Source organism: Anomaloglossus baeobatrachus, chromosome 6 (assembly GCF_048569485.1).
Source record: "Anomaloglossus baeobatrachus isolate aAnoBae1 chromosome 6, aAnoBae1.hap1, whole genome shotgun sequence".
NCBI classification, from domain to species: domain Eukaryota; kingdom Metazoa; phylum Chordata; class Amphibia; order Anura; family Aromobatidae; genus Anomaloglossus; species Anomaloglossus baeobatrachus.
In genome coordinates, this window is record NC_134358.1 from 561,606,471 (window position 1) to 561,628,541 (window position 22,071).

Below are 22,071 nucleotides of genomic sequence, written 5' to 3' on the forward strand. Positions count from 1 at the left end.
AAATGGGGGGGACCCCACGTAATTTTTTTTTAATAAAAAAAGCGTGGGATCCCCTCTATTTTTCATAACCAGCCAAGGTACAGCACACAGCTGAGGGTTGCAATCTGCAGCTGCTGCTGTTTCTGTGCTGGATATAAAAAATGGGGGGACCCCACATCTTTTTTTAATTTAAAAAAAAAAACAACTGGCTATGGTAGCGATTGCTCCATCTATTCTATCAATTATCCTATCATATTTTGATTCGCCTTTAAAAAACATATTAACAAAAACGCGGCAAAAAGTCATGTGTTTTTTTGGGCCACAAGCTGCGCTTCTGTGACCACGGGATAAAAAGATGCACTCAGAAAAAAAAATGCAGCGTGTGCATATAGCCCAATTCTGTATCACTGGCAGAAGCAAGAACCGCACCAATAGGGGCATCGCCCAGTACCTGTTCCTTACCCATCGGGCACAGTTCAGACCAGTACGCTGCCCACTTAACCTCACCAACTATTAACCCAAGGTAAAGCTAGCAATCCCAGGCACACAGTCCTTAATACGGGCATCACCCCTGCCCCCGGGCACAGCACAGGTCACACGCTAAATATGGCGTACGTCCTTGGGCACCGCACAGAAGCAAAAGAAGACTGCAACCAGAGCACTGGGCCATCACTGGGCATCCAATATTTGGCTGGCATAAAACTATCCCCTTCTAGCTGGCATCACCTCGACTCTGGGGCACCAAATCCTTACCTTAGTGCAGGGTAACATAATGGCCACATCACCCCGCGCAGACCACTAACCGGGCACAATGCCACCCTTACCCCTTTCTGGGATACATTACTGATCTTGCTATACCCAACCTAAATTGTTGGCACCAAATCCTGGCACACAATCCTTATTCTGGGCAGCATTTGATGGGCATCTTTATTTTGATACAATCCATCCATTTTTGGTATTTTTGGTATCTAATCTTTTCCCTGGCACCACCCAACTTTACCAAATAAGCCATATTTTATATAGCTGGGCACATCATACCCTCGACCAGCGCAGATAATTACCCTGGCACAACCCCACACACTTTCTGGCCCCTGAGTAACTTATCTGCATCAATCCCAGGAACAAAATGTTTAGCCTGGGCATCACATGTTCGGGCACAGCACAGACACCCCTATAAATATGGCACAGCACAGAATCCATCACCCTACAGATTATTATTTAAAGGCACACACAGGCGCAGTATAAGCACTTCTGCTCCACAAGGGATTTTTTGGGCAACATCCTATAAATTGGGAATCAAATATTTTCCCACAGTGCCCGAAAGAGGTAGAAAACCCAACACTACAGCACCGAACCGCTCTACAAGCAGCTTACTCTCTGCACAATCCTTCAATTCTGGAAATAAAATCTTGTGCTTGGCATCTGCCAACATTACCCAAACCTCACCCTCCACCTGCCGGGCACTCACCCTCCTCCTCCTCCTCTCGGGCACTCACCCTCCTCCTCCTCCTCTCGGGCACTCACCCTCCTCCTCCTCCTCTCGGGCACTCACCCTCCTCCTCCTCCTCTCGGGCACTCACCCTCCTCCTCCTCCTCTCGGGCACTCACCCTCCTCCTCTCGGGCACTCACCCTCCTCCTCTCGGGCACTCACCCTCCTCCTCTCGGGCACTCACCCTCCTCCTCTCGGGCACTCACCCTCCTCCTCCTCCTCCTCTTCCCGGGCACTCACCCTCCTCCTCCTCCTCTCGGGCACTCACCCTCCTCCTCTCGGGCACTCACCCTCCTCCTCCTCCTCCTCCTCCTCTCGGGCACTCACCCTCCTTCTCCTCCTCTCGGGCACTCACCCTCCTTCTCCTCCTCTCGGGCACTCACCCTCCTTCTCCTCCTCTCGGGCACTCACCCTCCTCCTCCTCCTCTCGGGCACTCACCCTCCTCCTCCTCCTCTCGGGCACTCACCCTCCTCCTCCTCCTCTCGGGCACTCACCACCCTCCTCCTCCTCTCGGGCACTCACCACCTTCCTCCTCCTCTCGGGCACTCACCACCCTCCTCCTCCTCCTCTCAGGCATTCACCACCATCCTCCTCCTCTCGGGCACTCACCACCCTCCTCCTCCTCCCGGGCACTCACCACCCTCCTCCTCCTCCCGGGCACTCACCACCCTCCTCCTCCTCACGGGCACTCACCCTCCTCCTCTTCCCGGGCACTCACCCTTCTCCTCCTCCTCTTCCCGGGCACTTACCCTCCTCCTCTCGGGCACTCACCCTCCTCCTCTCGGGCACTCACCCTCCTCCTCTCGGGCACTCACCCTCCTCCTCTCGGGCACTCACCCTCCTCCTCTCGGGCACTCACCCTCCTCCTCTCGGGCACTCACCCTCCTCCTCTCGGGCACTCACCCTCCTCCTCCTCCTCCTCTTCCCGGGCACTCACCCTCCTCCTCCTCCTCGGCACTCACCCTCCTCCTCTCGGGCACTCACCCTCCTCCTCTCGGGCACTCACCCTCCTCCTCCTCCTCTCGGGCACTCACCCTCCTCCTCCTCCTCCTCTCGGGCACTCACCCTCCTCCTCCTCCTCCTCTCGGGCACTCACCCTCCTCCTCCTCTCGGCACTCACCCTCCTCCTCCTCCTCCTCTCGGGCACTCACCCTCCTCCTCCTCCTCCTCTCGGGCACTCACCCTCCTCCTCCTCCTCCTCTCGGGCACTCACCCTCCTCCTCCTCCTCTCGGGCACTCACCCTCCTCCTCCTCCTCCTCCTCTCGGGCACTCACCCTCCTCCTCCTCCTCCTCCTCCTCCTCTCGGGCACTCACCCTCCTCCTCCTCCTCTCTCGGGCACTCACCCTCCTCCTCCTCCTCCTCCTCTCGGGCACTCACCCTCCTCCTCCTCCTCCTCTCGGGCACTCACCCTCCTCCTGCTACTCTTCCGGGCACTCACCCTCCTCCTCCTCCTCTTCCCGGGCACTCACCCTCCTCCTCCTCCTCTTCCCGGGCACTCACCTCCTCCTCCTCCTCTTCCCGGGCACTCACCCTCCTCCTCCTCCTCTCGGGCACTCACCCTCCTCCTCCTCCTCTCAGGCACTCACCTCCTCCTCCTCCTCTCGGGCACTCACCCTCCTCCTCCTCCTCTCGGGCACTCACCCTCCTCCTCCTCCTCTTCCCAAGCACTCACCCTCCTCCTCCTCCTCTTCCCAAGCACTCACCCTCCTCCTCTTCCCGGGCACTCACCCTCCTCCTCCTCCTCTTCCCGGGCACTCAACTCCTCCTCCTCCTCTTCCCGGGCACTCAACCTCCTCCTCCTCCTCTTCCGGGCACTCACCCTCCTCCTCTCGGGCACTCACCCTCCTCCTCCTCCTCCTCTCGGGCACTCACCCTCCTCCTCCTCTCGGGCACTCACCCTCCTCCTCCTCCTCTCGGGCACTCACCCTCCTCCTCCTCTCCTCTCGGGCACTCACCCTCCTCCTCCTCTCTCTCGGGCACTCACCCTCCTCCTCCTCCTCTCGGGCACTCACTATCCTTCTCCTCCTCCTCCTCCTCCTCCTCCTCTCGGGCACTCACCACCCTTCTCCTCCTCCTCTCGGGCACTCACCCTCCTCCTCCTCCTCTTCTCGGGCACTCACCCTCCTCCTCCTCTTCTCGGGCACTCACCCTCCTCCTCCTCCTCTTCTCGGGCACTCACCCTCCTCCTCCTCCTCTTCTCGGGCACTCACCCTCCTCCTCCTCCTCTTCTCGGGCACTCACCCTCCTCCTCCTCTTCTCGGGCACTCACCCTCCTCCTCCTCTTCTCGGGCACTCACCCTCCTCCTCCTCTTCTCGGGCACTCCACCCTCCTCCTCCTCTTCTCGGGCACTCACCCTCCTCCTCCTCTTCTCGGGCACTCACCCTCCTCCTCCTCTTCTCGGGCACTCACCCTCCTCCTCCTCCTCTCAGGCACTCACCCTCCTCCTCCTCCTCTCGGGCACTCACCCTCCTCCTCCTCCTCTCGGGCACTCACCCTCCTCCTCCTCCTCTTCCCAAGCACTCACCCTCCTCCTCTCCTCTTCCAAGCACTCACCTCCTCCTCTTCCCGGGCACTCACCTCCTCCTCCTCCTCTTCCCGGGCACTCAACCTCCTCCTCCTCCTCTTCCGGGCACTCAACCTCCTCCTCCTCCTCTTCCCGGGCACTCACCCTCCTCCTCTCGGGCACTCACCCTCCTCCTCCTCCTCTCTCGGGCACTCACCCTCCTCCTCCTCTCGGGCACTCACCCTCCTCCTCCTCCTCTCGGGCACTCACCCTCCTCCTCCTCCTCCTCTCGGGCACTCACCCTCCTCCTCCTCCTCCTCTCGGGCACTCACCCTCCTCCTCCTCCTCTCGGGCACTCACTATCCTTCTCCTCCTCCTCCTCCTCCTCCTCTCGGGCACTCACCACCCTTCTCCTCCTCCTCTCGGGCACTCACCCTCCTCCTCCTCCTCTTCTCGGGCACTCACCCTCCTCCTCCTCTTCTCGGGCACTCACCCTCCTCCTCCTCCTCTTCTCGGGCACTCACCTCATCCTCCTCCTCTTCTCGGCACTCACCCTCCTCCTCCTCTCTTCTCGGGCACTCACCCTCCTCCTCCTCTTCTCGGGCACTCACCCTCCTCCTCCTCTTCTCGGGCACTCACCCTCCTCCTCCTCTTCTCGGGCACTCACCCTCCTCCTCCTCTTCTCGGGCACTCACCCTCCTCCTCCTCTTCTCGGGCACTCACCCTCCTCCTCCTCTTCTCGGGCACTCACCCTCCTCCTCCTCCTCTCGGGCACTCACCCTTCTCCTCCTCCTCTCGGGCACTCACCCTTCTCCTCCTCCTCTCGGGCACTCACCCTTCTCCTCCTCCTCTCGGGCACTCACCCTTCTCCTCCTCCTCTCGGGCACTCACCCTTCTCCTCCTCCTCTCGGGCACTCACCCTCACCCTCCTCCTCTCGGGCACTCACCCTCACCCTCCTCCTCTCGGGCACTCACCCTCACCCTCCTCCTCTCGGGCACTCACCCTCACCCTCCTCCTCCTCCTCCTCTCGGGCACTCACCCTTCTCCTCCTCCTCTTCCCGGGCACTCACCCTCCTCCTCGGCACTCACCCTCCTCCTCCTCTTCCCGGGCACTCACCCTCCTCCTCTCCTCCTCCTCTTCCCGGGCACTCACCCTCCTCCTCCTCCTCTTCCCGGGCACTCACCCTCCTCCTCTCGGGCACTCACTCTCCTCCTCCTCCTCCTCTTCCCGGGCACTCACCCTCCTCCTCCTCCTCTCGGGCACTCACTCTCCTCCTCCTCCTCTCCTCTTCCGGGCACTCACCCTCCTCCTCCTCCAAATCCTGGGCACTCACCCTCCTCCTCCTCCTCTTCCTGGGCACTCACCCTCCTCCTCCTCCTCTCGGGCACTCACCCTCCTCCTCCTCCTCCTCTTCTCGGGCACTCACCCTCCTCCTCCTCTTCTCGGCACTCACCCTCCTCCTCCTCCTCTCGGGCACTCACCCTTCTCCTCCTCCTCTCGGGCACTCACCCTTCTCCTCCTCCTCTCGGGCACTCACCCTTCTCCTCCTCCTCTCGGGCACTCACCCTTCTCCTCCTCCTCTCGGGCACTCACCCTTCTCCTCCTCCTCTCGGGCACTCACCCTTCTCCTCCTCCTCTCGGGCACTCACCCTTCTCCTCCTCCTCTCGGGCACTCACCCTTCTCCTCCTCCTCTCGGGCACTCACCCTTCTCCTCCTCCTCTCGGGCACTCACCCTTCTCCTCCTCCTCTCGGGCACTCACCCTTCTCCTCCTCCTCTCGGGCACTCACCCTTCTCCTCCTCCTCTCGGGCACTCACCCTTCTCCTCCTCCTCTCGGGCACTCACCCTTCTCCTCCTCCTCTCGGGCACTCACCCTTCTCCTCCTCCTCTCGGGCACTCACCCTTCTCCTCCTCCTCTCGGGCACTCACCCTTCTCCTTCTCCTCTCGGGCACTCACCCTCACCCTCCTCCTCTCGGGCACTCACCCTTCTCCTTCTCCTCTCGGGCACTCACCCTCACCCTCCTCCTCCTCCTCCTCTCGGGCACTCACCCTCCTCCTCGGCACTCACCCTCCTCCTCCTCTTCCCGGGCACTCACCCTCCTCCTCCTCCTCTTCCCGGGCACTCACCCTCCTCCTCTTCCCGGGCACTCACCCTCCTCCTCCTCCTCTTCCCGGCACTCACCCTCCTCCTCCTCCTCCTCTCGGGCACTCACTCTCCTCCTCCTCCTCCTCTCCTCCTCCTCTTCCCGGGCACTCACCCTCCTCCTCCTCCTCCTCTTCCTGGGCACTCACCCTCCTCCTCCTCCTCTCGGGCACTCACCCTCCTCCTCCTCCTCTCGGGCACTCACTCTCCTCCTCCTCCTCTTCCCGGGCACTCACCCTCCTCCTCCTCCTCCTCCTCTTCCTGGGCACTCACCCTCCTCCTCCTCCTCTCGGGCACTCACCCTCCTCCTCCTCCTCTCGGGCACTCACCCTCCTCCTCCTCCTCTCGGGCACTCACCCTCCTCCTCCTCCTCTCGGGCACTCACCCTCCTCCTCCTCCTCCTCTCGGGCACTCACCCTCCTCCTCCTCCTCCTCTCGGGCACTCACCCTCCTCCTCCTCCTCTCGGGCACTCACCCTCCTCCTCCTCCTCCTCTCGGGCACTCACCCTCCTCCTCCTCCTCTCGGGCACTCACCCTCCTCCTCCTCCTCTCGGGCACTCACCCTCCTCCTCCTCTCGGGCACTCACCCTCCTCCTCCTCTCGGGCACTCACCCTCCTCCTCCTCTTCCCGGGCACTCACCCTCCTCCTCCTCTCGGGCACTCACCCTCCTCCTCCTCCTCCTCTCGGGCACTCACCCTCCTCCTCCTCCTCCTCCTCTCGGGCACTCACCCTCCTCCTCCTCCTCCTCCTCTCGGGCACTCACCCTCCTACTCCTCCTCCTCCTCTCGGGCACTCACTATCCTTCTCCTCCTCCTCCTCTCGGGTACTCACCACCCATCTCCTCCTCCTCTCGGGCACTCACCCTTCTCCTCCTCCTCTCGGGCACTCACCCTCCTCCTCCTCTTCTCGGGCACTCACCCTTCTCCTCCTCCTCTCGGGCACTCACCCTCCTCCTCCTCTCGGGCACTCACCCTCCTCCTCCTCTCGGGCACTCACCCTCCTCCTCCTCCTCCTCTCGGGCACTCACCCTCCTCCTCCTCCTCCTCTCGGGCACTCACCCTCCTCCTCTCGGGCACTCATCCTCCTCCTCCTCTCGGGCACTCACCCTCCTCCTCCTCCTCTCGGGCACTCACCCTCCTCCTCCTCCTCTCGGGCACTCACCCTCCTCCTCCTCCTCCTCTCGGGCACTCACCCTCCTCCTCCTCCTCCTCTCGGGCACTCACCCTCCTCCTCCTCCTCCTCTCGGGCACTCACCCTCCTCCTCCTCCTCCTCTCGGGCACTCACCCTCCTCCTCCTCCTCTCGGGCACTCACCCTCCTCCTCCTCCTCTCGGGCACTCACCCTCCTCCTCCTCCTCTCGGGCACTCACCCTCCTCCTTCCTCCTCTCGGGCACTCACCCTTCTCCTCCTCCTCCTCCTCTCGGGCACTCACCCTCCTCCTCCTCCTCCTCCTCTCGGGCACTCACCCTCCTCCTCCTCCTCTCGGGCACTCACCCTCCTCCTCCTCCTCCTCTCAGGCACTCACCCTCCTCCTCCTCCTCCTCTCGGGCACTCACCCTCCTCCTCCTCTTCCGGGCACTCACCCTCCTCCTCCTCCTCCTCTCGGGCACTCACCCTCCTCCTCCTCCTCCTCTCGGGCACTCGCCCTCCTCCTCCTCCTCCTCCTCTCGGGCACTCACCCTCCTCCTCCTCCTCCTCCTCTCGGGCACTCACCCTCCTACTCCTCCTCCTCCTCCTCCTCTCGGGCACTCACTATCCTTCTCCTCCTCCTCCTCTCGGGTACTCACCACCCATCTCCTCCTCCTCTCGGGCACTCACCCGTCTCCTCCTCCTCTCGGGCACTCACCCTCCTCCTCCTCTTCTCGGGCACTCACCCTTCTCCTCCTCCTCTCGGGCACTCACCCTCCTCCTCCTCTCGGGCACTCACCCTCCTCCTCCTCTCGGGCACTCACCCTCCTCCTCCTCTCGGGCACTCACCCTCCTCCTCCTCTCGGGCACTCACCCTCCTCCTCCTCCTCCTCCTCTCGGGCACTCACCCTCCTCCTCCTCCTCTCGGGCACTCACCCTCCTCCTCCTCCTCTCGGGCACTCACCCTCCTCCTCTCGGGCACTCACCCTCCTCCTCTCGGGCACTCACCCTCCTCCTCCTCCTCCTCTCGGGCACTCACCCTCCTCCTCTCGGGCACTCATCTCCTCCTCCTCCTCCTCTCGGGCACTCACCCTCCTCCTCCTCCTCTCGGGCACTCACCCTCCTCCTCCTCCTCCTCTCGGGCACTCACCCTCCTCCTCTCGGGCACTCACCCTCCTCCTCCTCCTCTCGGGCACTCACCCTCCTCCTCCTCCTCCTCTCGGGCACTCACCCTCCTCCTCCTCCTCTCGGGCACTCACCCTCCTCCTCCTCCTCCTCTCGGGCACTCACCCTCCTCCTCCTCCTCCTCTCGGGCACTCACCCTCCCCCTCTCGGGCACTCACCACCCTTCTCCTTCTCCTCTCGGGCACTCACCCTCCTCCTCCTCCTCCTCCTCCTCTCGGGCACTCACCCTTCTCCTCCTCCTCTCGGGCACTCACCCTTCTCCTCCTCCTCTCGGGCACTCACCCTTCTCCTCCTCCTCTCGGGCACTCACCCTTCTCCTCCTCCTCTCGGGCACTCACCCTTCTCCTCCTCCTCTCGGGCACTCACCCTTCTCCTCCTCCTCTCGGGCACTCACCCTTCTCCTCCTCCTCTCGGGCACTCACCCTTCTCCTCCTCCTCTCGGGCACTCACCCTTCTCCTCCTCCTCTCGGGCACTCACCCTTCTCCTCCTCCTCTCGGGCACTCACCCTCCTCCTCCTCCTCCTCTCGGGCACTCACCCTCCTCCTCCTCCTCCTCTCGGGCACTCACCCTCCTCCTCCTCCTCCTCTCGGGCACTCACCCTCCTCCTCCTCCTCCTCTCGGGCACTCACCCTTCTCCTCCTCTTCTCGGGCACTCACCCTTCTCCTCCTCCTCTCGGGCACTCACCCTTCTCCTCCTCCTCTCGGGCACTCACCCTTCTCCTCCTCCTCTCGGGCACTCACCCTTCTCCACCTCTTCCCGGGCACTCACCCTTCTCCTCCTCCTCTCGGGCACTCACCCTCCTCCTTCTCCTCTCGGGCACTCACCCTCCTCCTCCTCTTCCCGGGCACTCACCCTCCTCCTCCTCCTCTCGGGCACTCACCCTCCTCCTCCTCCTCTCGGGCACTCACCCTCCTCCTCCTCCTCTCGGGCACTCACCCTCCTCCTCCTCCTCTCGGGCACTCACCCTCCTCCTCCTCCTCTCGGGCACTCACCCTCCTCCTCCTCCTCTCGGGCACTCACCCTTCTCCTCCTCCTCCTCTCGGGCACTCACCCTCCTCCTCTCGGGCACTCACCCTCCTCCTCCTCCTCCCGGCACTCACCCTCCTCCTCCTCTCGGGCACTCACCCTTCTCCTGGGCACAGGACAGCACGGCCTCCTCCTTCGGGTTGCTGAGCTGGGTGATGATGGACGTGTTGTCCATGGACTCGGCCGCGCTCTGGTTCTCCGCGGTAACGTCTATCCCCCGGCCGGCTCGCTCAGGCTTCCCCGGGTGTCCGCGGCCGGGTCGGCTCCCTGGCTCGGCTTTCTCCTCCTCAGCATGAAGTCCAGGCGGGGGAGAAGGGGCCGCTGTCCCGGGGGTGGCGGAGTCCGCGGCGGGTCGCTGTTTTCCCTCAGGAGGAGGCGGTGTGACAGCCGGAGCTCCTCCCCTTCTCTCTCTAGTGACCTTCCCAACATGGCGACGGTGGAGGGACGCGCTCCTGTCCGACATAAACAAGGGGCGTGGTCGGACATTAACTGCCTCGTCACCGCGGGTCTACCTGGTCTTGTATAATAATGACGGAGCTTGCGGTAATGACAGAGTTACAATTTGCGTAAGGGGCGCGGTGAAGTGTCAGGGCGGGAAATGGAGCTTTGTGATTGGCGGGATGTCGGAGTCACTGACAGGTGGCGTGGAGGGAGGCGGGGCTTGTACTGTGTATAAAGGCCGGCGCGCAGTCACTCTCCAGAGTGCAGGGACTGGGAGCGGAGATGGAGTATGGCGGGCTGGAGGTCTGGGAGAAGGGCTATAATCATAACATCTAGAATTAGTGTATTTTGGTGACAGTATTGTTCCAGAATTAAACCTTACTGTAAGCACATTCTTGGTTTCATAGAACTATAGTTGCCATGGAAACCCCAGCGCAAGCTAAGTTTTTACTCAGTGGCCCATTGACAGGATATGAGTGATGATTTGTTGATCTGTGGCTGGATGATTGTTGGGATCCGCACATTTCAGCAGGACGTACAGTTTTCTCACTGTTATAAGAATAGATTTGTGACCTCCGGCCTGCCTGTTTGCTATGCAGCTGCTGAACGCTTCCCTTTTTTTTTTCTTTTACATCCCCCCCCCCCTGCAGCCGCATAGTGAATTAATGGAGGGGTGGTCGGGCTCTTGATCCTCTGCCATTTTATCCATCCACTGAAGTTCTAGATGTTACTAATCTTCAGATTGACCCCAGATTTTTTTTTTCGGTAGAGACGTTCATATCCGTGTGATAGTCCCCTCCTAGGCACTTGCCCTTCTCCTCCTGGGCACTCACTTTTCAGGCACTGACCTTTCTCCTGCCTGCTCTTTCCTGGGCCCTTTCTCTCTCAAATGAACATGTGGGGCATGTCAGGGTGAGAACCATGAACAGGTAGCACAATGTCTGCTAAATCGCTATGGGGAAGTACTACTCAAGTGAAGAGTAAGCCAAAGCAGAAATAGTGGAAAAAGTGCGGCTGTAAATGGAAAAAACCATGACATGCGATATGCGAGAGCCGCTGCATTACCTGATGGTGAGTGGGGCTGGTTCCGGAGGCAGGGGGGGCCCTGTTCATTTGAGAGGGCACCGGCTCTTTTTGTAGCCCTTTTGAGGCACTCATGCCTTTACACACATTTCATATATGTGCCCTCTTATGTCCGAGCCGCTGCTTATCCTCATTTTCTGGTGATATTTATACCAGCCATTGCTGATTTTACCCACACATGTCCATTTATTACCTTTTTGGGCCTGGTTCCGCTTTGGCAACTAATTTAACCCTCTTTTTACTCAGGAAATATCCCTTTTCCCTCACAAACACCCTGGTTACCTTTCCAATTCTTGTCATTTATTCTCTTGTATTGTATTTATATTATCAATAAAATTGTTATACTTTTGCATCATTTTTTTTGCCTTATCTCTTTTTCTCCTCCCTTGACATAAAGTGCAAGAGGCCACATCACAGTGCAAGCCCCCACATAGCTACCTATATACAGCATGAGCCCTCTCATAACCCCTCTATATACAGTGCAAGGCCCCACATAACCCCCTATATACAGAATGAGCCCCCACATAGCCTCCTATATACAGTGCAAGGCCCCACAAAGCCCCTATGTACAGCAAGAGCTTCCACACATATAAAAAAAAAAAAAACACGCCTCGCTTCTGTCCCCCCGACATTCTGCTTTGTGGGGTCCCACTTGTTGATGATGATGCTGCTGTACATGATGACATCATGGCAATCTGGCCATGGGTCCCCGGAGCTTCAGGCCCCTTGGCGATAGCCCACCTTGCCCTCATAAACCGCCTATCTATCCATTATCTGTCTCTCTGTCCATCTATCACATTACTGATGCAGTGGGGGTCCCCGGCTGGTTACTACCCCCCCCCCCCCCAATCTGTGTACCGGAGCTAATGTTTGTTCCATATTTACTGTACAGAACTGGAAATAGAAAGTAACAATAAAACTTCCAATACTGACTAAATCTAGTAACGATTGTCTGCAGCCGCCAGCAGTGCACATCAGATTGTGGATTCCCGTCCTCAGGATCCCGAGCCCCGCGAGGATGACTTTGTCTTTTAATCAAGACTCAGAAAATTACAGTTTTAAGCAATCTAATCGTCACCTGCCGGAGCCGAATCCTCCGGTGATTACAGTGATCCGGCGCCGGCTAAATGAATCATCACATTAGATAGCGAGCGCAATTCATCTGACGAGTCTCTAATAATTAATTTCACAAGTGAAGCCTCTCGACAGCTCATTATTGTGCTGTGATGAGCCGGGGTCGGCGGCGGCTGATGCTCGGTTCACATTTCACCCTGAAGCGTTAACCCGCCTAAAAACCCGTTTACGAGCGCAATAGAATTTCGCAAGAACACGACTGATGGATTCCGGGGATTTTTTGCTTCTCGTTGCCCGAACATTGTGGTCAGTGGCGTCACTAGGTTTGGAGGATGGGGGACACAGTTACCCCGAACCTGGAATGTGACCTCCTAATGGGAAACCAGTGATAACAATGGCTGATCATAGTGGGAGGGGCCAAATCTCAAGAACGGGAACCAATCGCACATTGTCCGGAACTGGACATGCACTCTCCCCATTTATTTCTATGCAGTGATGCTTATTTTATAGATACAGTGCCTACAAGTAGTATTCAACCCCCTGCAGATTTAGCAGGTTTACACATTCGGAATAACTTGGCATTGTGACATTTGGACTGTAGATCAGCCTGGAAGTGTGAAATGCAGCAAAAAAGAATGTTATTTCTTTTTTTTATTTATTTTTTTTTAAATTGTGAAAAGTTTATTCAGAGGGTCATTTATTATTCAACCCCTCAAACCACAAGAATTCTGTTTGGTTCCCCTAAAGTATTAAGAAGTATTTCAGGCACAAAGAACAATGAGCTTCACATGTTTGGATTAATTATCTCTTTGTCCAGCCTTTTCTGACTAATTAAGACCCTCCCCAAACTTGTGAACAGCACTCATACTTGGTCAACATGGGAAAGGCAAAGGAGCATTCCAAGGCCATCAGAGACAAGATCGTGGAGGGTCACAAGGCTGGCAAGGGGTACAAAACCCTTTCCAAGGAGTTGGGCCTACCTGTCTCCACTGTTGGGAGCATCATCCGGAAGTGGAAGGCTTATGGAACTACTGTTAGCCTTCCACGGCCTGGACAGCCTTTGAAAGTTTCCACCCGTGCCAAGGCTAGGCTTGTCCGAAGAGTCAAGGCTAACCCAAGGACAACAAGGAAGGAGCTCCGGGAAGATCTCATGGCAGTGGGGACATTGGTTTCAGTCAATACCATAAGTAACGTACTCCACCACAATGGTCTCCGTTCCAGACGAGCCCGTAAGGTACCTTTACTTTCAAAGCGTCATGTCAAGGCTCGTCTACAGTTTGCTCATGATCACTTGGAGGACTCTGAGACAGACTGGTTCAAGGTTCTCTGGTCTGATGAGACCAAGATCGAGATCTTTGGTGCCAACCACACACGTGACGTTTGGAGACTGGATGGCACTGCATACGACCACAAGAATACCATTCCTACAGTCAAGCATGGTGGTGGCAGCATCATGCTGTGGGGCTGTTTCTCAGCCAAGGGGCCTGGCCATCTGGTCCGCGTCCATGGGAAGATGGATAGCACGGCCTACCTGGAGATTTTGGCCAAGAACCTCCGCTCCTCCATCAAGGATCTTAAGATGGGTCGTCATTTCATCTTCCAACAAGACAACGACCCAAAGCACACAGCCAAGAAAACAAAGGCCTGGTTCAAGAGGGAAAAAATCAAGGTGTTGCAGTGGCCTAGTCAGTCTCCTGACCTTAACCCAATTGAAAACTTGTGGAAGTAGCTCAAGATTAAAGTCCACATGAGACACCCAAAGAACCTAGATAACTTGGAGAAGATCTGCATGGAGGAGTGGGCCAAGATAACTCCAGAGACCTGTGCCGGCCTGATCAGGTCTTATAAAAGACGATTATTAGCTGTAATTGCAAACAAGGGTTATTCCACAAAATATTAAACCTAGGGGTTGAATAATAATTGACCCACACTTTTATGTTGAAAATTTATTAAAATTTAACTGAGCAACATAACTTGTTGGTTTGTAAGATTTATGCATCTGTTAATAAATCCTGCTCTTGTTTGAAGTTTGCAGGCTCTAACTTATTTGCATCTTATCAAACCTGCTAAATCTGCAGGGGGTTGAATACTACTTGTAGGTGCTGGTTAGCCCATAACTCCCCCTGGTGATGAGGCCACTGCCTGCCCATCCAATGGAGTCCCCTTTAAAGAGGATCAACCACTAGGATTTTGCTATAAGAGGTGCAGACGGTGCCATACTGCCAGTGAGATGCTGAATCCAGGCATACGTGTTGTAGAAATATCAGATGCTTGGTGGCAGAAATATCTTTGATCAAAGTTGCAGAATCGGCCTGCAGTTTGATAGGTGCATTGGGTGCGGGCCATTATCGGTCGGGTCCTTGCTGTAAAGTCCTCCTCCAGTGTTCTCTATCATGTTCTTTATTTGCATATGTAGCACCCAGGGATATGGGGTACTCGGTTCCCGGTAGTGTATGACCTGGGAATGTCACGGTGGTGGCCGTTACCCGGTTCCGTGCCCTGGGCCCTTTTTGTAATGGGGATATTTACAGGGGATTGGTGAATAGAGTTTATTTGTGACATCACTTGCGGTGTTGCGACTAAGTGTAGTAATGTAATGTCCTTACTGGGGCTGATGGTATGAGCAGCTAGTATAGTAGTCCCTCCGCAAGTAGGGTATTGCCCCAGCGGGTGTATGGTGCGGTGGGCGTCGGAAGAAGGAGTCCAGACAGGTATTCAGTGCAACTGGTTTACTCACTTGCTGAGATGTTAACTGGTTGCCTGAGGCCGGCTGGTTTCGCCTCCAGGTCCCCTTCATCCCCGTGCCAGTCTGGTTTTCTGGTTCCTTCTTCCCCTGCACCTGTCTCTGGTAAGTGGGTTCCCATGGTATGGAACAACTGGTGGTCCCCGGTCTGTGGTTTGTCCACCTCTGTCCGCCTGACAGTAGCGTGAACCCTGTGGGGTTGGAATCTCTGGTCCTGTCCCCGGTTCTCCCTTTGCTACTGAGTCTTCGGATTCTTTAGGGTCAGCGAGGTCCTTCATGGTCCCCTTGCTGTGCAGGTGTTAACAGGTCGGCTTGGAGCTCTTTCCTGTCCTAGGGTCCTGTTCCCCCGTTGATGCGTAGTTTCGGGAGTACTCCACCGGCAACCACCTCTACTGGGTACCAGGTCACCGTTAACCCAAGTCAGGATGCTCCTCAGTCACACCCTTCACCAGACTTGACTGACTTCTGACTACTCTCCACTGTCCGCCCCTCCCACCTGGTCAACTAGTGGACTGGACTGGCTCCACCTCTAGGCGGCCATCCATTGGTCCCACCTTTGCTGGGGGATTTGTTGGGGAAAAATGGGATTACCTGGGTTTTTGGTGTTACCGGCACTGGGGTTCTGGGTCCCTAAGGGGGTAGGCCCTGCATCCTGGTGGAGATGTAGAACCTTGTAGCACCCTGATGGGTTCAGGGGCGCTACACATATCGCGCCGCCATTGCTATTGATAGCAACACGTGCGCATTGACACAGTAAAGCTATGTGCCCATGTAGCGCTATGTGCACAAAAAAGCAGCAAAAAATGTGCTTTCTATTCATGCAATTTTGAATTTTTCATGTTTGTTTTTTATGTTTTTTTTTTTTTTCTCTAGTCATGGCAATTGCGGAGGTTCAGACGCTGTACTCCCGTGGATGCTGCCGGATCTCTGGCTGATGTTACAGCCGGGACCCGGATCTCAATGCGCGGAGCGGTGCTCACGCCATTTACGGCAGTTTAACCGCCTGAATGCTGCAATCAATGCGATCACATCATTCACGAGGCAGGGAGAGGAATCTTTTACCGATCCCTGGCGATCGGGCCCTGTAAAGCGATGACAGGGACCCGACCACTGCCATGGTAACCCTGGATCATCACTATGACAACCCCGGGTTACTGAGATACGGATCGCCTCACAGTCCACAGCACCAACGTCACTGGAGTTCCTTGCAGTAGGTCCGGGGTAAAGACTGTGAGGCCTAGGTACAGGGAACCCCAGTGATGTCACAAGGTGAATCGAGTACATGCCGGTGGATCACAGGGGTTTACTGCACCTAGGCCTTGCGGTCTTTACCACAGGACCTTGCTGGAGGGAACTCTGGTGACCTAGATGTCCTGGAGGCAAAGAGAAGTGAACAAAGTTCATGCCGGAGCATGAACTGGATTCACCTTGTGTTTATTGATTTAAAAAAAGCAAGAAAAACGCTATAAAAAAAAACACAAGCTCTGTGAGCAGTGTTTTCATTAAAATGGAGCCGGAGTCTGCGCATGCACGAACTGCAGATTCTGGCGCCATTTTATCGAAGACACTATGGTGAATACTATGAGAGGCATCGGCGTGAGCACAGATATAAAAAAAAAATATATATATATCTGTGCGGTGCCCCTGCCGCTCATAGACTTCATTGCAGTGTCATCAATAAAATGGCAACGGAGATAGTGGATCGCGCATGCGCAGACTCTGGTGCCATTTTATTGGAGACAGACATACAGTATGTGTGAATGAGCTCGCACCACCACCAACAGCAATGGCAGCGCGGCACAATACTCAATTAAAGGGGACGTGGCAGGAGGACGCCAGAGGAGGAATAAACGTCATGCACCTGACCCACAAAGACCTGCCCCCAATGCACCTGTCAATCAAAGTGCAGGCCATTTCTGCAACTTTGATTATAGATATTTCAGCATCCAAGCATCCGATCTTTCTATAACAGGTATGTATGGACTCAGCATCTCACGGCCAGTATGGCACTGCCTGCACCAAATATAGCAAAATCCTGCAGGGTGGTCCTCTTTAAGGAAAACCTAGATATCTGAGAATACCCAGAATGTAACCATAATAGTATCACCCAGCTTTCTCCAGAGCAGATGAAGTGAATTGGGCTTTTTCATAATTCATGCTGTCAGTCTATTACAGCCACATCGCAGGTGAAGGGGCGTCTGGGATTATAAAGGGGGGGGGGGGCACGTGTATTCATAGATATTCGCAGTGTCTTGAGTCATTTAATGCCAATGTCTTGTTTGGCTTCTGAATTGGTGACATAAGTGACATTCCTTTAGTAAGTGTCACATATTTCATCTGAGCAGCTTGGCACAGTCCAGCAGAGGAGCGGTGTCCCATAATCTACAGCCGATCGAGAGGTGTTTCTGCTCTAATTCAAGGCTATGTGCACACGGCATCCTTAAAGGGGTTGTCTGCTACTTTCATTGATGACCTATCTTATCATCAATGTCTGATCGGCCGGGGCACGATCAGCTGTTTTTGGTGCTGGCAGCAAACGGCCGGAAATGCTCAGTTACGGAGCTGCTCCGTCTTCTGATAGCGGCTGTGGCCGGGTTCTGTAAATCCGCCACCCATTCAAATCAATACTAGATGGATATGCAGTACCCAGCCGCGATCAAGAAGATGGAGCAGCTCTGAAACTGAGCATTTCTGGTCAGCGGTGGCACAGAGAACAACTGATCGGCGGGGTGCGAGGTGTCAGACCACGGCCGATCAGACAGTGACCGATGCTAAGGATAACTCCATCAATATAAAATTAGTAGACAACCCCTTTAAGACACCGGTGCTCGTTTTTCTGAAGCATCTTTCATGGCGTCTTTTCATAAATTTTTGTGAGATTTGATGGTTTTTGCCTGTTCTCCTGATGAAGGGAGCCGAGTACTCCTGAAACACCTTGACCTGTGCATGAAAATAAAGAAACATTAACTCTTTCATCGATCCGGATTGGTTAATAGCGCAGCTTTGAAAACCCGTCTTCTACTGCTTTCTGTTATCATACATTTTTAACTGACATCTTTGCTCAGGACTTTCAAGTATATAGCGAGGGCGGATCAGTTTAGAGGATGAGCATGTTACTACATTTAACCACTTTAAGGTTTCCAAACCCTGCAGCGATTACAGTAAGTAGAATAAGCCATTGATATTGTTGTGCATTATGTTCATTTTGTGTGTTATTTTTCATGCAGGACAGAAAAAAAGGCCATGTTCAAATACCTCAAGACATCCTAAGTCTGCAATCTCAATGAATAAGAAAAATGATCCAATATACCCAACAGAGAATCAGAGTCCAGCAAATATTTATTTTATTAAAGAGCAAATCTATTTAAAACTAAGATTGTCACGTATGTTTATAAAACAATATAATGTACAAGAATATAACTACTATAATACTGCCCCTATGTACAAGAATATAACTACTATAATACTGCCCCTATGTACAAGAATATAACTACTATAATACTGCCCCTATGTACAAGAATATAACTACTATAATACTGCCCCTATGTACAAGAATATAACTACTATAATACTGCTCCTATGTACAGGAATATAACTACTATAATACTGCCCCCTATGTACAAGAATATAACTACTATAATACTGCCCCTATGTACAAGAATATAACTACTATAATACTGCCCCTATGTACAAGAATATAACTACTATAATACTGCCCCTATGTACAAGAATATAACTACTATAATACTGCCCCTATATACAAGAATATAACTACTATAATACTGCCCCTATGTACAAGAATATAAGTACTATAATACTGCCCCTATATACAAGAATATAACTACTATAATACTGCCCCTTTATACAAGAATATAACTACTATAATACTGCTCCTATGTACAAAAATATAACTACTATAATACTGCCCCTATATACAAGAATATAACTACTATAATACTGCCTCTTATGTATAAGAATATATCTACTATAATACTGCCCCTATATACAAGAATATAACTACTATAATACTGCCCCCTATGTACAAGAATATAACTACTATAATACTGCCCCCTATGTAGAAGAATATAACTACTATAATACTGCCGCTATGTACAAGAATAGAACTACTATAATACTGCCCCTATGTACAAGAATATAACTACTATAATACTGCCTCTATATACAAGAATATAACTACTATAATACTGCCCCCCCTATGTACAAGAATATAACTACTATAATACTGCCCCTGTGTACAAGAATATAACTACTATAATAGTGCTCTTATGTACAAGAATATAACTACTATAATACTGCCTCCTATGTACAAGAATAGAACTACTATAATACTGCCCCTATATACAAGAATATAACTACTATAATACTGCCCCTATATACAAGAATATAACTACTATAATACTGCCCCTATGTACAAGAATATAACTGCTATAATACTGCCCCTATATACAAGAATATAACTACTATAATACTGCTCCTATGTACAAGAATATAACTACTATAATACAGCCCCCTATGTACGAGAATATAACTACTATAATACTGCCCCTATGTACAAGAATATAACTACTATAATACTGCCCCTATATACAAGAATATAACTACTATAATACTGCCCCTATGTACAAGAATATAACTGCTATAATACTGCCCCTATATACAAGAATATAACTACTATAATACTGCTCCTATGTACAAGAATATAACTACTATAATACTGCCCCCTATGTACGAGAATATAACTACTATAATACTACCCCTATGTACAAGAATATAACTACTATAATACTGCCCCTATGTGCCAGAATACAAGTCCTATGCTCCGGTCAGTGAGGTAATGTGGGCTCTGGACATTTGTAAGCTGGTGCTGTTTAGCTTTGGCTCCGGCAGTCGTTGCACAGTGTCTCGGTTCTGTTTGCAGTGATTGAGATTGTTGCTATAACAATGATAATTGGAGATTTTCCCGGGATGAGATGATAATCCTGTAATTCACAATGTATCTACTTTTAAGTGGATGTAATTCAGCGGTTACATATTGGTGATTGATTTATCGGCAGTGAATGGACTCGGCACAGCGGACGCCCAGGAACATATTTCGTATCTCTGTACATTCCTCGTCTTATATAATAGAGAACATATTCGCTTACTATTTATTTTGGCGATGATACAGTGTATATATTTATGTATCGTCATCTGTAAGAGATGATACAAGATTTATGATGTTTATTACATATGATGGAAGCTGTTCTGCAGCAGCTGCGGTCCCCACAGAACCAGTGCTGGGTGCGAGTCCATCCACTGCCCCCTGTGACCATCACTAAGCATTGCCATCCAACAAATACCCTTGTACAGCCGGACAGACGTGTGGACATTGCTGGCCAGGCTATATTTACCCCCCAGTGGGCGTCCATCTCAGGACATTACATGATAATCCCGCAGTGGCCATGTTTTTATTTTAATGAACTGTGACGCTCGTCTTCACTAATGTGCCGGTCTCACATTGCAAAAGCTATTTTAAAATTTGCTGGAGATCTTGTGAGTGCAAGGTCAACACAGGACAGAGCAGACAACAGAGAGCAGAGGCAGAAAGAGTATACAGAGAGGAGGCAGAAGAGAGCAGAGGAGCAAGGAGTATACAGAGAGGAGGCAGAAGAGAGCAGAGGAGCAAGGAGTATACAGAGAGGAGGCAGAAGAGAACAGAGGAGCAGGGAGTATACAGAGATGAGGCAGAAGAGAGCAAAGGAGCAAACAGTATACAGAGAGGAGGCAGAAGAGAGCAGAGGAGCAAAGAGTATACAGAGAGGAGGCAGAAGAGAGCAGAGGAGCAAGGAGTATAGAGAGGAGGCAGAAGAGAGCAGAGGAGCAAGGAGTATACAGAGGAGGCAGAAGAGAGCAGAGGAGCAAGGAGCCTACAGAGAGGAGGCAGAAGAGAGCAGAGGAGCAAAGAGTATACAGAGAGGAGGCAGAAGAGAGCAGAGGAGCAAGGAGTATAGAGAGGAGGCAGAAGAGAGCAGAGGAGCAAGGAGTATACAGAGGAGGCAGAAGAGAGCAGAGGAGCAAAGAGTATACAGAGAGGAGGCAGAAGAGAACAAAGGAGCAGGGCGTATACAGAGATGAGGCAGAAGAGAGCAGAGGAGCAAAGAGTATACAGAGAGGAGGCAGAAGAGAGCAGAGGAGCAAAGAGTATACAGAGAGGAGGCAGACGAGAGCAGAGGAGCAAGGAGTATAGAGAGGAGGCAGAAGAGAGCAGAGGAGCAAGGAGTATACAGAGGAGGCAGAAGAGAGCAGAGGAGCAAGGAGCCTACAGAGAGGAGGCAGAAGAGAGCAGAGGAGCAAGGAGTATACAGAGGAGGCAGAAAAGAGCAGAGGAGCAAGGAGTATACAGAGAGGAGGCAGAAGAGAGCAAAGGAGCAAGGAGTATACAGAGAGGAGGCAGACGAGAGCAGAGGAGCAAAGAGTATACAGAGAGGAGGCAAAAGAGCAGAGGAGCAAGAAGTATACAGAAGAGGAAGAGGAGCAAGGAGTATACAGAGAGGAGGCAGAAGAGAGCAGAGTAGCAAGGAGTATACAGAGATGAGGCAGAAGAGAGCAGAGGAGCAAGGAGTATACAGAGAGGAGGCAGAAGAGAGCAGAGGAGCAAGGAGTATACAGAGAGGAGGCAGAAGAGAGCAGAGGAGCAAGGAGTATAGAGAGGGGCAGAAGAGAGCAGAGGAGCAAGGAGTATACAGAGAGGAGGCAGAAGAGAGCAGAGGAGCAAGGAGTATACAGAGAGGAGGCAGAAGAGAGCAGAGGAGCAAGGAGTATAGAGAGGAGGCAGAAGAGAGCAGAGGAGCAAAGAGTATACAGAGAGGAGGCAGAAGAGAGCAGAGGACCAGGGAGTATACAGAGAGGAGGCAGAAGAGAGCAGAGGAGCAGGGAGTATACAGAGGGGAGGCAGAAGAGAGCAGAGGAGCAGGGAGTATACAGAGGAGGCAGAAGAGAGCAGAGGAGCAAGGAGCCTACAGAGAGGAGGCAGAAGAGAGCAGAGGAGCAAGGAGTATACAGAGGAGGCAGAAGAGAGCAGAGGAGCAAGGAGTATACAGAGAGGAGGCAGAAGAGAGCAAAGGAGCAAGGAGTATACAGAGAGGAGGCAGACGAGAGCAGAGGAGCAAAGAGTATACAGAGAGGAGGCAAAAGAGCAGAGGAGCAAGAAGTATACAGAAGAGGAAGAGGAGCAAGGAGTATACAGAGAGGAGGCAGAAGAGAGCA

At 53.6% G+C, this 22,071-nt stretch overlaps 1 protein-coding gene across 2 annotated transcripts in view; it reads right to left on the bottom strand.

Annotated features, from left to right (window-relative positions):
* The window catches only part of CTDSPL (CTD small phosphatase like), a 60,398-nt gene extending 50,659 nt beyond the window's left edge, over positions 1–9,739 (bottom strand). For both annotated transcript variants that reach the window (XM_075315732.1, XM_075315730.1), the window contains exon 1: positions 9,564–9,739. In XM_075315732.1, the coding sequence (XP_075171847.1) occupies positions 9,564–9,639 (76 nt within the window). In that variant the 5' untranslated portion in view covers positions 9,640–9,739. The remainder of the gene's footprint in view (positions 1–9,563) is intronic.
* Positions 9,740–22,071: the final 12,332 nt, after the last annotated feature.